At 41.0% G+C, this 17320-nt stretch overlaps 1 protein-coding gene across 1 annotated transcript in view; it reads right to left on the bottom strand.

The window, feature by feature from the left end:
- LOC139151816 (xanthine dehydrogenase/oxidase-like) overlaps positions 1 to 17320 on the bottom strand; it is a 34394-nt gene that overhangs the window by 8037 nt on the left and 9037 nt on the right. The window contains exons 8-23 of the mRNA XM_070724815.1: positions 12285 to 12426; positions 11331 to 11498; positions 10796 to 10872; positions 10049 to 10145; positions 9442 to 9551; positions 9060 to 9247; positions 8632 to 8791; positions 7932 to 8030; positions 7487 to 7604; positions 7094 to 7145; positions 6535 to 6670; positions 5751 to 5870; positions 4835 to 5053; positions 3171 to 3304; positions 1242 to 1416; positions 483 to 674 (exon numbers count right to left, since the gene is read on the bottom strand). Coding sequence (XP_070580916.1) covers positions 483 to 674; positions 1242 to 1416; positions 3171 to 3304; positions 4835 to 5053; positions 5751 to 5870; positions 6535 to 6670; positions 7094 to 7145; positions 7487 to 7604; positions 7932 to 8030; positions 8632 to 8791; positions 9060 to 9247; positions 9442 to 9551; positions 10049 to 10145; positions 10796 to 10872; positions 11331 to 11498; positions 12285 to 12426 — 2187 coding nt within the window. The remainder of the gene's footprint in view (positions 1 to 482; positions 675 to 1241; positions 1417 to 3170; positions 3305 to 4834; positions 5054 to 5750; positions 5871 to 6534; positions 6671 to 7093; positions 7146 to 7486; positions 7605 to 7931; positions 8031 to 8631; positions 8792 to 9059; positions 9248 to 9441; positions 9552 to 10048; positions 10146 to 10795; positions 10873 to 11330; positions 11499 to 12284; positions 12427 to 17320) is intronic.

Below are 17320 nucleotides of genomic sequence, written 5' to 3'. Positions count from 1 at the left end.
ATACAAGGAATGTTTTAATTCACACAACAGTAATAGCTCTTTCTATATGAAGAGAAGTGACTTGTCATAGCTAAAAGGGTAATTTGCTCAGTTTTTGACGGGCAGAATTACCTCACGTTGGTAAAGTTAGACTCCCAAGTACTTCACAGCACTTGATGTATCTTACATGTAATTCTAAAAAGACGGACAAACACGCAGCCTTACGAGATGTAAGATTTGGTCCTCATCAAAATTCTCATTCTTGAAGACAGCCTCCATCTTTTAAAATGCAGGCAGTTGTACATGCAAACGTCGGCTACTTCACTTGCACTGGTGTCAAATTATTATCTCGTCTGTGATTCTTCCTGTACAGAATTTTTTAAGCTCAACTGCTTTTTACCTGACGAATGACGAAATTTATTGCGAAGCCAGCTCCGTGTCCAGATGTTGTTGGAAAAAAAATAGATGCCAGTATATGGCGGAAATGACGCTTTGGAACATACCTTTTCTGGGGGAATCCCTGACTTCCTAGCGACGTTATCCATGATCATCTCAATAATTGCCATGGCTTGTGGCGTACCGGCGCCTCTCATTGCTATACAGGATGGTATGTTTGTCTTACAAAATTTGACAGCCATGATATATGCTGGAATCTTATAGGCATTGCCCAGCTGTGTGATTATTTGACCGAATAACTGTAGAAATAGCACAACATGCAGGCAATGTTATGATCTTTAAAAGAAAATCAATGTGACATAATATGAATATAACTGTGTAGGGAATCGAATACGCCAAGTTTTCCACATGAACTTGTCGTTTTCATTGTCAAAGATTGACTTGAAAGTAGCACAAAATCTCCATTCGTCTTTAATGTACCGGAGACACTTCATGCCACTGCACATCACTGAGAAACTCCATCGCATCAAAGGATCCAAGAACCGTGATTTGCATAAATTATATCTTTTGTACGTCTAGTTACATCATTAATGCACTCAGGAGAACGTTTTTCAACTGTGTCTAGCAATGGGCTACCCATCACATGCTGCAAATTAGCGATTACCTCCGCAGTTGTGTCTATTTTATTTCTAACAATATTACTTTTCCTGTTATCATTTTACATTGAAATATCAACACCTGACAAGGCTGATCAAAACTCGATTTCTCGGTCAAGTGCGATTAACTTTCAAGTTTTCCCAGAATTCTTCTCAGAGACATGTCATATCAATAACATTTTGAACAAATAATAATCACTATTATCTTACCACAGGAGATACTCCTTCAGTGCAACCGGCATTCATGAATACTTCCAGATCAAGTGCCTTAAGATGCCCATCTGAATCACAACCGGCTTTATACCTTGCTAAAGTCGCGTGTCTGGTACCATTGTACTGCATGTCTTCATCTCTCGTAAGCATAAGTCGCACTGATTTTCCATATCTGGATTTTTGAGAATTTAAAGGAGTTAAGTTTTTCACTTCAGAAGCTTGGAAGATGAAAGCAATGTGAGGAATAGTTCAGAAGACGAGAGTACCCATGAAAGTTAAGAAGGCTGGGTAGATACCGTCGTTTTCTCTACGACATGGCAAGTTTTACAGAAATAACGAACTAGTGGAAGTTAGAAGAAGGCTGACATGAACACATACGGCAAACGGGAGCCAAACATATTCTTCATATTATTAACCGGATTATTTGACCTTCACTGAACTTAAATCTCACTTCATGAGCGTGCATTGGCTTACATATTTAAGTAACCTCTGAAGCGAAGCCGACACATTTCTTTGTGGCAAAGTATCGGCGACGCGTTCGAGAAAAATTCACGAGACCCTGTAACCTCCACAAATGTAATAATCTCCACAAATGTAATATCAACCACAATTGTAATAAAATCAACCACAAATGTAATAAAATAGTCAACCATTAATGTAACAACCCGCAACCACAAATGTAATAAACAAATTAACCATAAATGTAATAAAACTCAACCATAAATGTAATAAACTTGAACTTGCATATGTGATCATTTGTTTATCAATGCCCTGAGTAAATAATAACTTTAATAAGACTAGTGTAATGTTATTGCATACTTTCCTGAAACTAGGTTTCCTTTCAAACACACAGAATAGAATACTTTGAGAACGCTATCAGAAAACGGCGAGGTACTGATCAAACCGTTAGATAATGGAAGTGGAACAGCAGTTCTAGACACTGATAATTACATAATAAGGAAGCGTCAAAATAACTCGTCAACCAGTGATACCACACAAAGTTTATGACTGATGACTCAGAACAAATAACAGAGAAATATAAAACCTTATAACAGAAACTTACGACACAAAACATGTTGACGAGAACATATATTTCAATCTAGTAAAAAACAATACGAACACTACCTTGAACACAGTAGAACAAAATTAGACATCCTGGCATCCCTAGTGAAGGAACAAACTTCAAGTGGGACAACATAGGAATACAGACAATCTATCGATTATTCCACACAATTTATCCACGGAAGACGAATTTGAGGAGATTGATTAAGAAAGTACGGCAATTTTCGAAAAAACGGCGTTAAAGGATCGTTGTGTTATACAGTCTTCCCCACTCTGGAGTAGAGACTGCACTTACACTAAGATTACAGCTGTGTCTAGCCATGGCCAGTCAGTTCTGTACACAAAACAGGGAAACGTAAAATACACTTTCAAATATGCAAAACACACTCAACGCAAACAATTATGAATTGAATAATGTGTGGAGTTGCTTTCCTTATTACATAGATCAATATTTAAGGGCTAATTCCTCAATTGCAACGACAAAATAGATTTATTACATTTATGGTTGACAAGTATTACATTTATGGGTGATTATTGTATTACATTTATGGTTACCATTTATTACATTTGTGGTTGGTGTTTTTATTACATTTATGGTTGATTTTTGTTACATTTATGGGCGATATTACATTTATGGGTGCATTTTATTACAATTGTGGTTGATATTACATTTGTGGAGATTATTACATTTGTGGAGGTTACAGACGCTATGTGATAATGTAACTTAACGATGTTTTTTATGTATGTTCATTGCACCAATCATTGCATTACAGCACTGACAAATATCAAAGGGAATCCAAAGAATAACACACACACAATTCAACAGGTGCTGAGCACCTGCTACATGCATATTGCTTTGCTTACTTCTTTGCGGCGACGGCACACATCTTTGCCAATTCTGATGGAAGCATTTCCTTCCCTCCAAAAGCGCCCCCAACTCTTCGAACTTTTACGGTGATCTTATTTGCCGGCACGTTAAGAGTTTCTGCAACTTTCATCTATCAGACACAGACAGGTTATTGACAATATTTTACACTGTCTGAATCTCAATATAATGGGTCGATATGATATCAACGAATAACACTCATTTCTGATCAGAAAGTAAAGACAATGTTTGCGATTTCTAAAAACACAATGACCCGCGCTTTGCGCCAAAGTAGAGAACTGACAGAAATCAATTTTCACAGTTCTTCTCATGTCGATTTTGATGAGCGCTGGCGTCATCATGTGAATTTAATACTGAAACAGTCGTTGAAACAAGTTTTATTAGTCGTCAGGTTAGTAGAGCGAAATGTAAATGAAGCTATTACGAAATACACGTAACAGAAATGGCTTGTTTGAACTGTAAATAAACGAAAGGTGCACCACTTCGAGAGTGAAGACTTAAACTTTTGCTCAAACTTTCCTTGAGGAATATTTCAACCATTCTCTTTCAAAATCAAGAATGGAAATCGGGGATCACCGTGCAAATTTTGGTACATGAGAAACAAATAACTCAAGATTTACCGATATTTAATATTCAAAATGGCCGCCATCCCTGTGTTAACTCATGGAGAAAAATAGAATTTTCGAATTTCGAAAAACTAAGCCGGTGAAAAGTTTTCTTACACCAAGAGCTTTAAAATGAACCCCCCTCCACAAGTGGTATATCGTGCAGAGAAGAATTATAAAAGTGAGCCCAAATTTGTGTCCCCGAGGCACGTTCTTGGTTACAACAACATCACCACGCCCGTATTATTCTGCATGCTTTAAAACAAAATTCTCACAAGCAGCAGACCAGAATAGCTTGTAAAAATATGAACGCATGTAAAACTGTCTCAGAGGCGCATTCTACCCAAGAGTTATGTTTAACGAGGTATTTTAGGATCAAAATTTGGTAAGTCAACGTGTAACAGGAGTATATATCATGAAAAGAATTTGTTTATTTACAGTTCAACACAGCAGGTATCATACATATGTGCTCCAAACATTGTAAAATGTTAAGCCAGTATGTGTTTCTTTAATCTTATCGGAATATATGGTGGGAGTTCGAGGTGATGCCACGGTACGTTGCCGAATAAGCGAAGTAATTCAAGTTTTGTAGGATTTTGACATTAGGGAGGCGCTATGGCGTGATCATTACCGTTTATTATGTCCGTCTTTTGTTTCAGGTCATGATTATTGCCCAATTTAAACCAATCTGTAACAGTCAACTTAATATATAACATAATGAGTTGGTATTACATATTAACATGTAAGAACACCCGTGTAACTATGCTAAGTCGTATTATACATAGTAGGTTAGTATCCCAATTGAGTGAAGTGGTATTGCATACTGGGTTTATATTACATATTGAGATAATCGTTACATATTGAGGTACTATACAAATGTCCTTCAAACACCAAAGCCACACGAGAACTCATACATCTTGTAAAACAGAGAAAGTTAATCGTGGGTATGAAATTTGCTTTCTCGAAGATATATACCACCTGAAGAGATGTATTGGCAGAATATTATCATCGCATATTACGTAAACACCCTGACTGACCTGTACGTCATGTGGGCACTGGGTCGACGATAAAACTACCATCTCATCCCGCTCGTTGGGTCTGACGACACAGTTCTGCGTCTCCAGGTAGTAGTGGCTCTGAGCATTGACATACACTTCCCCTTCCGCGATGTGATCAGATTTCTCGAACTCTGTGGCAACGTCACCTTCTTCGACACGTTGGGAATGTTGGAAAAACGAGTCCCTTTTGATGGCGTCCTGTCAGAGAATGCGAATTGCTGTCAGAAAGGTTGTGTTCTAATTTTTCAGAATGAATGTTACATCTACCTCCATCTACAGTCTACCTACATCATTTACCTGTCATACATATTATCAAGACATATAAACATTCTAGGTGGCACATTTAATCACACAGAAATCAAGAATATGTATGCCCGCGTTTCCAAAAATAGTTTTCACTTCAACAACTGATCTTTTATGCATCTCATTTACATATTGAATTTCAGTTTTATGATCACATTTTTGTCAGATGTAATACGTGGAATTTTTTACAGAGTAATTCAAGAAGATACAGGTAGAAAGAAAAAAAATAATTTAGGCAGTATATAGCTTGTTTCTCACATTCCTATATTTGAGAAACCCCCCTGCACCAATGAAATAACTGCCTCTGTCCATCACTTTAGCTTCAAGGGTAATATATTGACAATAGCCAAATTTATGAGCGCCGGTGCGGATTATACATTTCTCAATTCTACTATGTATTTACATTTCAAACCAATGACATATGTCGCCTGTGCATCAAAGTTACCTACTACCTCCATGCCTTGAACAAAGTATGATAACAATGTTAGTTATTACGATTGTCCTCTGACAAATTTTACGAGCCATTCAAACAATACTCATAGGTTCATTCGCACTAAACTTCTTCCATTATGGACAGACGAGCCGTGCTCACCTGTACAGAAAGAGTGTATTCCTTGTCTTCATAAACAACATTGACAAGCCTAGCTGCCTTGCGGGCAAGTTCTGGAGTCTCGGCCACTATCGCTCCTATTGGCTGGCCAACACAGATCACCTTGAGAAATCAAATGTCAAGCAAAGATGGTAAATATACTATGCACTTCTTTACCCTTTCTGCATATTAATCTGTGTTCTGATTTTAATATGGCTGCGAAAATCACAACAATAAAGGGTATTTTTGATAATTTGCTTGAAGACAGTGACTAATTGCAAGTAATTCTTGGTAGCAAAAGACGAATCATTATTTTCTTTGTCATTTTAATGTAAAAAATGATCTCCTAAAATAATCAACTCTAAAAATCTTTTGCGCCATTCATATAATTCTGTACATCTGTAGAGATTGTCAAGAACAAATGGCACATAGTGCTGTGAGATTCTGTGATGGTCGCTTTCTTTTTACATTAGTTGAGAGAAATCGGTCGTTATATGCAGACCAGGTGTACAAATCTTATGATCCATTTGATTTTGTTTCAATTCTTAACCCATTTCGCATAATTCGTCTCGATCGTCAAGCATCATCGATAGAATCTCGAACGCCTGATGACTGGAACGATCTGGTTATTCCAAATGTGGTAGACATTTGATTAATGAAACTAAAGATGAACGGCATCTTACGGCGCGCATCCAGTCACAAACCTTAACATTTCTACTAAACCATAGTACCTAATACCTATCAATAGTTGGCAAACTCTGGGAGAATAAAAATACTAATGACGCACCTTCTCTGTGGCAAAAGTTTCAGAATCTTCATCCAAAGGGTTTTCAGCGGGATAAGTATTTTTACCAGGAACATCGGTGGCATCAACGTAACCATGGACACCATCCAAGGACAACGCAGCTGATGTGTCAACAGATCTGAGCATTAGGGAAGTCAAAGAATAGCAGAGCAACATTTACAATTTTATAACTCCAGGTACAAGTATTTTTGCCGCGATTTTACAACTGACTGGTGGAAATGTGGCCTATACATCAGGCATCTGTAGAAGTATTCTCTCGTAACTATCATGTACAGTATAAACTAAATTAATGTGGCAATTCCTGCTTTTTTAGCAACAATCTCACCCCATCCAGCTGGTAAACCACAATAAGTTAGAGTATAAGGCACAAATGTAATTATGTTTTACCGTGTTTTTACAGTGATGGCGTAACATCAAAATTGCAAATGCACAACAATTGGCTTTTAAGGAATGCCGCATGGCTCCTCAATTTGACACAAAGTCACGTGCTTGAACCTGCCGTTCAAGGAACAAAGACCACATCAGTGAATTTCATCCTTACATTATCTTTGCATGCGGTCGAGTGCTGAAAACGACTGCCATGTGTAGTTCATCTAAATAAACGTATTCAACAGAAAGAAAGAAAGTATAAGAAAAGGGTAAAGTTCAAAGAACATACCTTCTAATCATACAAGACGAACATTGTAAGCCTTCAAATTTAGATTTGCTGTTCAGTATACGCTCATTTGCAGCTAGGTTTCCACAGCAGTTCATAGGCTCGAATACAAAGGTTTCGCAACAACGTCAATCCAGGATTTAGATTGATTCGTGTTATCATGCTGAAAACCTATAATCACTATTTCTATAAAATTTACTTTAAATTTTTACTTTTCATTCTACATCATTGGATCAATCTCTACTGGTAATTTACATGTTCCGTCTCTTTACAGCTTACCTGGTTCCACGGATACATCATTGCAGTAGACTGCTTCGCCAGTAACCAGCTGACACCCAGACTCGTGCATCACAGGACGACCAATGGGATCAATGGCTGGCTGTCCATCAGGTACAACCTTGAATAATTGTTTAAACTTTCATTATAAGTGTTACCCTATCTTTACCAATATTCCATCATTTCTACAGTAGAATCAGACTCAATAATAAGCTTATGATTGGATGAAATGTACTAATACATGGTTTAAAATCAACCATAGTCCCTGGTGATATCAATCTCTATAATGTCAGTCCATAAATTGGAGAACAGAAAGTCAATCAATGTATCAGTATTGCACTGTCATTAATAAACCTGGACTGAAAGATCCACCGCTCGAGGACGCTCCCCAGGGGGAGCGTAGAGAGCGTCCTCGAGCGACGGATATTCCAGTCTACAATAAACCTACCTGATACAGTTGAGTGCCAGTAGTCGGTGACTTCGCTATGTCAACTAATGCTGATCTGTCAGAGTTTGATAAAGACTTCCTTGCTGCAGAGGTCCCAGACTAGCGGAGACGAAGACGGCGACGTAAAAGAGGGAAAATAAAACAACACAAACATTAGCTCCGATAAGATACGATTATTTAAATTTCGCTGGAATTCAGATTGCTGGGTTCATTCTGAATTGTATTACATTTCGAAAATGTGTATCATGGGCGCGCCAGTTATCCAGTATGTTACTAGAGCAGGGAAGATTAAGTAAGCCTTTATTCTTCAGCTTTGCCGAGCGTTATTCATATTTTGTCCGTTTTAAGGCCAACCAGCTTCTCTATGTTTTGTTTATCTCAAAATATCTTTTATACCATATATCGTTTTTAATTTAATCATTATGCAATACGATTAGTGCATTAATTTTAATTCATTTTAAATCTCACACCATTTTTGCAAGTGGTTATAATATAAAGAAAGAAGGGTATGCAATTTCACAGTATAGACAAACTGACTGGCCATGAGGGTAACAGCATACGCTTTCTTCCCCGAGGGCGTGAAGAGTCGCCCCAAAACAATCTGTTTCGGATGAGGTGTGTTACAGTACGATATGTTCCTAACAATGGAAACAAGATTTTTTTTAAGTTTGGGCAAATATCAAATCTGCATTTTCCTTACCATTTTCTCACCAAGTCCATCTAAGACTTTGATGTAGAACTTGAAGAAGAAACTCTGGAGTAACGACCTTCTGTATTCTACCATTCCACCCTGAGTCGATAGTGGAATTTCAGTGCTGAGCATGTGTTGGACATCTTTCAACAGAGTCTCATCCCATTTCCTTTTACCAGATAAATAATATGCAACGTTGTCAGGGTACAATATTTGAGGTATTACTTGCGACGAGGAAATTTCTAACATTTGCAAAAAGTTTAGATTTAAAATGTCCTACACAGACGCCGCAACGTTGTTCTCTAAGCATAGTTTGATCTATTTAACCCTTAAAATGGATAATATACTAGATACAATTTTTTATCATATTGGTAAACTCTTATACATGAAAATTATAGTCTAAAAAGTTAGAGGAAAATTGGTGACTCAATCCTTACCGGCCGATTATTTTTTGTGATACACTATTTGCCGTAACAACGGTTGGTCCAGTACCTCCAAAACACAAAACAGCTTCCTTAACGACATCGCCATCGAACTTGACTCGGAACGCCGCATTTACTATGGCAACATCTTTGTCACGCCGATGAACTTGTTTCTTAACTTTATAGCCACCGAAGAATTCATTCTTTTTGAACAGAAATATGAAACATAAGTTTAAACTGGAACTTAAATGTATAAAAAGATATTGATTCCGTTCTTTGGTAATTTTCTTTCATGTACTCTGTGCTGCTAGACTTGCGGGAAAAGTAATAATACCTAGAGATTTCACGATTTTTTGCATTATTTACTCTTTTAATGAATACTAAGAAGCCATCATACCTTAGATGAAACCGGAATAGTAAGAGATACTAAAATGTCGTCTTGCTTCAAACTAGTTTTCCTGTAGTCTTTGAAGAAGGTATCATCAAGAAGCATTGTACGACTGCCTCCTGCAGGAAAATGGAATCTTAAAACTTTCAATGACAAAATAACTATTTAGAAAACATGTATACACTTTAACACATACTTGTAGTCGTCTTATTGACAATTTGACAAGGGGCATCGCAACTAGGTCATGGTCAAAGATATGGCACAAATGCATTCAATGGTTACATTGGATATCTCGATCACTGTAAGAACGAATAGCTCTTCGTCCCTATAATATAATATACGAGTTGAAAACTTGCGATTCAAAGTTTTCCTTGATAATGTTAAGAATACATAGGCTGAATAAGCTACTGATATTACAACGGACGTTAAATAAAATCGGTAACAAGTAGCGTCTAAAATGTACGATTTCCCACATGACGTACTAAGGTTAATTTTGAAAGACCTTTGTCCTTTAACAGCATATCTGCCTTAAAAGATTACGTATCACCTTATGCTGTAATGTACACTTAGTCTATCATATATCACGGTGGATATTCTCAGAAAAAATGACACGAACCTTTCAATGACGTCACAGTGACTGTAGTTCCGGACGCTATGAGTAAAGGTGTTAGATCAGACAACGGACTTGCAGCTAGTATGTGACTACCAATCCCCTGTAAAATTTAATAGACATTGTTGATGCACACCAAAACTAACAGGAAGTGTGTTTCTTGCACATGTTCACTTAATTTTCCATCTATATGAGATCGACACGTTAATATTTTCACTTTCTTTGTACACACGGACAGTTTATATATACTTGCTAAGAAAGAAAAACAACACTTATTTGTCGCATCGCATGCATCGTACATGATATTGCTATTGTGATTTCATTTGCAAGTGATCGTCAACGGAGATTTGGTGATTATACCTTCTGTACTATATGTTATGTTGCATAAAAACGTAGTGGATGGGTCACATCCAGACTTCGAATGGACCACAGTACTAACGAAACCACAAACAGAAGTACTAGTGTAGATAGAACTACGTGTATTCCTGCGAGCACGCATGTATCTACATTTTACTTTGTATACAGCTAGGTGCGATGTTTAATGTAGGAGTGGGCCATAAATTAATCTACAGCAACTTAGGACACGACAACAGCTATATATGTACTTCGGAAACAAAGTTCAATGAACAACGGTGAAAGGATATCAGAAAATAAATGGCATCGACATATTATGATTTTTCCCCTGAAGTTGTTATTTCGTGTAACAGCTTCCGAGGAATTTTGCAAAGAATGCCATAGTTGCGATGTACTCACAGAAACATTTCTCAGTTGACAGTCTCCTACCATCATCAACATTTTCAGCAATTCCGCATAGGTTTGACCTTTGAATGCTGTGAAAAGAGATCATCATGTGGTATTATTGTCTTACTGGACTTGAAACCCAGTCTTGCCAAATGATCGACAAGAAACCTGTTTTACGGAAGAATCACATTTGCATTCATGAGGGCATTGCCTTTGAGCAGATCTCGATCTGTCACGTCACCGCCGAATTGTAGCGAAAGCAAAATAGTAAAAATTGATTGAAATCGACGACATGTATGTACGGATTATATTTTGCTACCGACAAAGCTACCGATGGAAGAAATACATACCTACTAAAGGGTCTGTCTGAAGTACGTTGCGAAAGTCAGTGATAATGTGAATCTCACAAATTAGACGGTATTCTCCGTTCACATCTAAGCAAAGGGAAAGCTTGGTCCATCTCAGCAGCTTTGTCATGGAGATTGTAGACTGTATGTATGTACAATTGTCATTTCCGACATTACACATATCTTCAAATTTCACTTACTTGGCAATTCTTCGACGCGTTTGTTTAAGACTTCACACATGCGAGACATCTTGACAGACGATCCAAATACAATGGCATCATCAATCACATCAATCTGAACGAGTTCTGCCACTTGAGATGCTGACAAGAATGTCTTGTGCTGTATCTTCCTTACGGTAGGATCAAAAGCTGAAATCAAATTGGTGACGGAATTTAATTCTTTTCTGTTCGAGTGTCCTCCGTGTACAAGTGCATTCAAAATTGCGTCAGATATAAAGTAGCGTGTTTCAACTCAACAAGTAATGATCTTAACAGAGTTTCACACAATCAAAACATGTATAAACAGAACTTCGGTGTACAGTCCTTGAACGTGATTTAAGTTTTGGGGAAAATAAATGGAAAATACTATTATTTTCTCTGCCTAAGAATATATATATATATATATATATATATATATATATATATATATATATATATATATATATATATATATATATATATATATATATATATATATATATATATATATATATATATATATATATATATATATATCATAAGCTTTTTAACCCTGCATAAGTCATTTTGAAATCAGATACGGTATGGTTTGAAATCCATTTGTTCACATATAATGAAGTCACGGTAAATGATATGATGTATTAAACATTTTGGAAAATGTTTGAGTTTTGGCAATTAGTCTCGTATGCTTGAAATTCATCCTATAGATTCTACGCCAGTGAAGTCATTTTTGGCTCAGCTGTACACAGTTCGAATCGAATGCGATTCAATTTCTCACTTAACAGAAGTTCTAGGCCTTGGGGGGGGGGGTTAGCGAGTTTCGCTCTGACAAGGAGTCGATGTAGAGAAATCACGTGTTGCAGGCCTACTATAACTACAGTTCAACAGCACCTAAATGTAACATGCCAGTTTTATTGCAACATTGTTGCCTTCGAACATTTTTGTCTCTGTACCTACCGACCTCTGCATTCCCAACGACTAACACTGCATCGGGTATTTCTGATTTCAACCTCAGCAGGTCATTCAGCGTTGTTGGTCTGATCCAAGTTGTTGCTTTGCCGGCAAATCGCACCATTCCAGTTCTATACTCTTCGTTCAGCTACAAGAACACACAGTACAGCAATATGAGTATCTCTTGATATATTTTGAATAACATGCAATGGAAACGTCTGATATCATGGAAATGGTGGATCACGAATTTGAATTTGATAACATTTTACACTGATTAGCTCATATTGATATCTTCAATACATTAACGCACAGAGATCACTGTCAGTTGAACAACTTGGCATGTGAGTGAGGCCGCTTTGTCAGTTGCGGGAGATATCGATCAAAAACCTCAGTTTCGTGCTGTTTGTTCCGTCTGCCGAAACGGACATCAGGCCACCAAAGGGGATGTATAGCTTAAAACAGACATTTAAAACCCTTTTCCTGCCAAGTCGGTGAAAATCCGCTTGAAATTCGGTGTAGCTAGAATCTGAGCAGCCACGGCCGTCATCCTGCCAAGGCGGTGGAAATCGGGCTACTTTTTGGTACCCCCTTTCCTGCCTAGTCGACGCAACTACGTGTAGCAAACCCTTGCTCGCGCTAGGGGTCGTTCGAGGACAGGTTTTGGGCGAGGAACGGCGTTTGCTCTCGAAATGGGTTCACAGAGAGTCCAACGACAGGGAAAGGTGCTGAAGCTACCCAGCCAGTCCCCCACCCCGGTGGGGGACTGGGTTTTTTTGGGGGGGACGAGTAGCGTAGTTGGCAGGTTAGCACGGTGACGTATTCTAGCGGAGTTTGGGCTAACTTGGCTCTGAGGCACTACATAGATTGCGGCCGAAATTGACCGTCTCGGCAACGCTAATCTGTAAGGCAACCAGCCGCAACGCTAATCTGTAAGGCAACCGCCTAAGACCGCCTCAGCTGGCGGTGCAATTTTGCCAATGGTGCGAGACGAAAATCACGGACTTGGTCCTGATTGACGGGAAGTGCGGACGGATTTGACAGACTCGGCTTGATTAGTCCCTGACATGGAACTGATCCGAACGGACTTGAGCGACATTTGTGAAGGGTAACCACCGCTTTTAACCGACTTGTTACCTTCTCGAAAAGACTACCCACTCAGATGTCGGACGTTGTCGGCTGCACTTGGCTCTAGACGTTCAAGCCGTGCAACGAAACACACCACCTCAGCCTTGCCATTCACGAACATGGCCTCAAAATTTGATACCATTGTTCACCGACTTGGCGGCTGCGGTTAGGTGCGTGAACCGTTGTTCACCGACTTGTTACGCCTATGTTGTCCCTGTGAAGTTCGGCTAACGGCCGAGTCTAACGGGAGTTGGCAGACCTGCGTTTGGTTTATACCGTAGTATGACCGACTCAGGTAGAGGTACCTGTCGGTATATTCCGAGTTTTACGCACTCGGGCGTCAATGACGGGTCGTCATCACCGCTGATGACGTAGACGTGCTGGCCACGTTATTTGAAGGAGCCATGTTTGCCCAACGGACGAGGCCGAGACAGCTGTTGACAATTTGGCATCCTTCATCTTTGACCGCCTTAGTGGGTAAGCCGCTCGGCAGGCGACGGTTATGACCTAAACAAGCCGCTGAAGCACTGTTCGTTGCCGTACAAGAACGAGACGGCCAGTCCGTTACTGCTTAATGGGCGATCTGTCGGGTTGGCTTGTCACCGACTTGGATGACAATACGCCCTGCGCAGGCGTACTTAGAAGGAACATGAGGTTAAAGATACGGGTTTCCCACCCGTACTAAACATGGGCTTGGGCCAACGTCCTTGGGTGGCAGGTGCGCATGCCACGTACCCAGCTGGACGGAATGTCAAGTTGAGATGCTAATGACATTGACTATGTTATGCTAAGTGCTCGAGGGATTTGCATCGCAAATGAGTATTATTAGCATATCAAATGGTGCGGACAGGCAATTTACATGACGGGTAGGAATGTCAGCGCCGGTTGGTGGACTGATTGCCGTAGGTCCATTATAATAACAGGTGGATGCATATATAAACACCCCTGCGTCCAATCATATCCAGGCTTTGTTTCCCTGTGGCTTTAAAAGGGAGGGACCTGCTAGTCTGTCGACACTGTTCCAGACATGAGCTTGACGGACCGCAAAAGTTTTCTGAAGGCGAGCAGACGACTGAAGCTCAAAGATGCAGAGTCTCCGGGCGGTAGTGGTAGCGATCGTTGTGATGTCCCTAGTAAACGTTCTAAGAAGTCGGGCAAGAAACGCTCCCGTAAGGCGAAGCTATCTCCGGCTGAAAAACCCAGTGGTAAGCGTAAACGTAAGACCGATCGTTCTGCCGATGAGGATGATGACGGGTCACCGGTTGCCAGTGGTTCTCACCCGGCTGCTCGGGAGAGACTACTTCACCTGCAGAGACTACATCTGCTCTTGTGGGAGATACTTCACCTGCACAGACTACGTCTGCTGCTGCTAGTGAGACAGTGAGTAACGAGACGGCTGATGCCATTGGTTTTCCCCCGGCTGCTCCGGGAGAGACACCACCTGTTGCGTGCACCATGAGCCCTCATCCTGCGTCAGGAGAGGTTCCTGTGCCCAGTGCGAAAGAGCTTGAGTCCTCGTCATCAGCAGAGGCTGCCCAGCCCGCTCCTGCCATAGTTTTCGTGTGCTGCGATGTCCCCGCCGAAAAAGATAGTGCGGAGGGTTCGTTACCAGGATAGCCCACCTGTTTTTGAGCCAGATATGATCCTTGATGCCGCTACGGGCGAGTTCAGGCCCAGACGCCCAGACGACGGTGATATCACCGCTGAGTCCGACTCGGAGGTTGACGAGGATGCGGCAGAGGACGATGACTTTATGACAGGCAGTATGTAGGTGAGGCAAGCTCTGACGACGATGATGACGTTGCTGCTGTGTTGGCGGAGGACGACACCCCTCCTGTCTGGCGTATGTCGGAGACTACCGATGCTAATATATTTGAGGAGACCGATTTTGATCATGAGAGAGGACCGACTTTCACCTTGCCCAGCCACTCCCTGAGCTCGATTACTTTTTTAAGTTTATTCCAGCTACACTGATCAGATTGGCCAAGGACGAGACTAATAAATACGCCAAATTCCACCAGCGATATATCGCTAGGAAATAGATAAATACTGGCGTAACGCTGACTACCGAGAGGTGCAGGCGTTCATTGGCGTCTTAGTCTGTATGGGTATCGACCGTAAATCATCAGTGGAGGATTATTGGTCTAGCGATCCCTTTCTGAGAAACCAGGTATTTCTACTGTGATTACCCGCAGTCGCTTTCAGCAGCTTATGCGATACTTTCATCTGGCAGACCCAGAGAACGATCCACGTCGTGATCCTGATGAGGCACGCCGCCGACGTCGGTGTCAGGAGGATCCCCTTTATAAAATCAATCCATGGATGGAGCCCATAGTTGACAGGTGCGTAAATAATTATAAGATGGGTAGAGAGATCTCCATCGACGAGGGCATGGTGCGATTTAAGGGCCGTTCTAAATTTAAGCAGAGATTACCGCATAAGCCTGATCGAGACGGTTTCAAGATATGGCAGCTGTGCGACTCCACCACTGCATACATCGCTAACTTTGCACCATACCTAGGTGTGAAATTTCGGGATCGGACTGATGGGAGACGGCAGGAGCGAGGTGTGGTGAAAAGAATTACGATGGAGCTGGTCCAGCCATTCTGTGGATATAATCACAGCCTATTCTGTGATAGCCTGTTAGCACGGTCGTTACTGCTAGAGAGCTGATGGAGACCGGGATCTACATGGTCGGGAGTTTTAACCGCCGTAATCGTCGCACCATGCCCCCTCAATTAATTCCGCCGGTAAGAGGAAGCGCCTTCCTCTGTCTGTTGGGGATATGAAAGCCACGACCAGAACGGACTCTCGTCTTAACATCACTGCTTATCAGGATAGTAACGCTCAGGTGCTGATCTTGAATACGGTCTATCCACCCTTGGAGTGCGTGCCAGTGGGGGAGGGAGACGAGCGGCGACAAGTGCCTCTGTCGCTTTATAATTATCGCCGGTACATGAGAGGCGTCGACCGAGCCAACCAGAAGCGCAAGTACTTTCACACTGGGCGCAAGAACCACAGATGGTGGACATATCTGGCATGTTACCTGATTGATGTTGCCCTGGTAAATGCATATATATGCTTCAAGCATGTACACCCTGATAGTAAGCTGACCCATAAGATGTTTCATCTGCGTGTCGGGAAACAACTCATTGGCGGTTATTGTGGGCGATCGCAGCCCAGTGTGAGAGAGGTCGAGGCCACCGTTTCTCTTGCCTCGTACATAAATCCACAAAATCAGCCGATGCACGTTGTCAGCCGTTTGGAGGGGCGGCAGAAATGCTGTAAGGTATGCAGCAGAGAGGGTAAGACCACTGCGAGCGGACGACTGTCTGAGACGTCCAAAGGATGTAGTCTGTGCGGGGTTCATCTTCACGAGGGCGAGTGTTTTGCGGCTTTTCATCATCGCATGATGCTACGAGGTAAGAGGAGCGTTGGCGTGCAGACCTCTACTCACACAGCCCCGACGACACCCATCAGCAAGAGAACCCGACGTAAATAACGGACAGGGGACAGCTTCGCCTAACAGTGGCTTGACTGTATTCTTAACACGGACCATGATCACATTTTGAGCACGGTTGTGCCGTTTGTTTGTGCTTTACGATCCCGCTGATTGTAAATTGAAACACATATTATTTTGTACAATCCCCCGATTGTAATCTTTGTAACACGGACCATGCACTCGGACGTCGAGACAGACTCTGAGATTTATTATTCGGCATAATGTAAATATTCCCGAATAAAATACTATCTATGGATCGCATATTTTCGTTTGTTTTGTTTAGACGGATTATTTTGTACAATTCCCCCTATTATAATTTTTGAAACACGGATCTGCCACCCCGATTGTAATTTTTGAAACACGGACCATGCACTCGGACGTCGAGACAGACTCCGAGATTTATTGTTCGGCATAA

The sequence above is a fragment of the Ptychodera flava genome, chromosome 15 (assembly GCF_041260155.1).
Source record: "Ptychodera flava strain L36383 chromosome 15, AS_Pfla_20210202, whole genome shotgun sequence".
In the NCBI taxonomy this organism is placed as follows: Eukaryota; Metazoa; Hemichordata; class Enteropneusta; family Ptychoderidae; genus Ptychodera; species Ptychodera flava.
The sequence above is the reverse complement of the archived record's forward strand: the minus strand, read 5'-3'. Positions and strand labels throughout refer to the sequence as shown.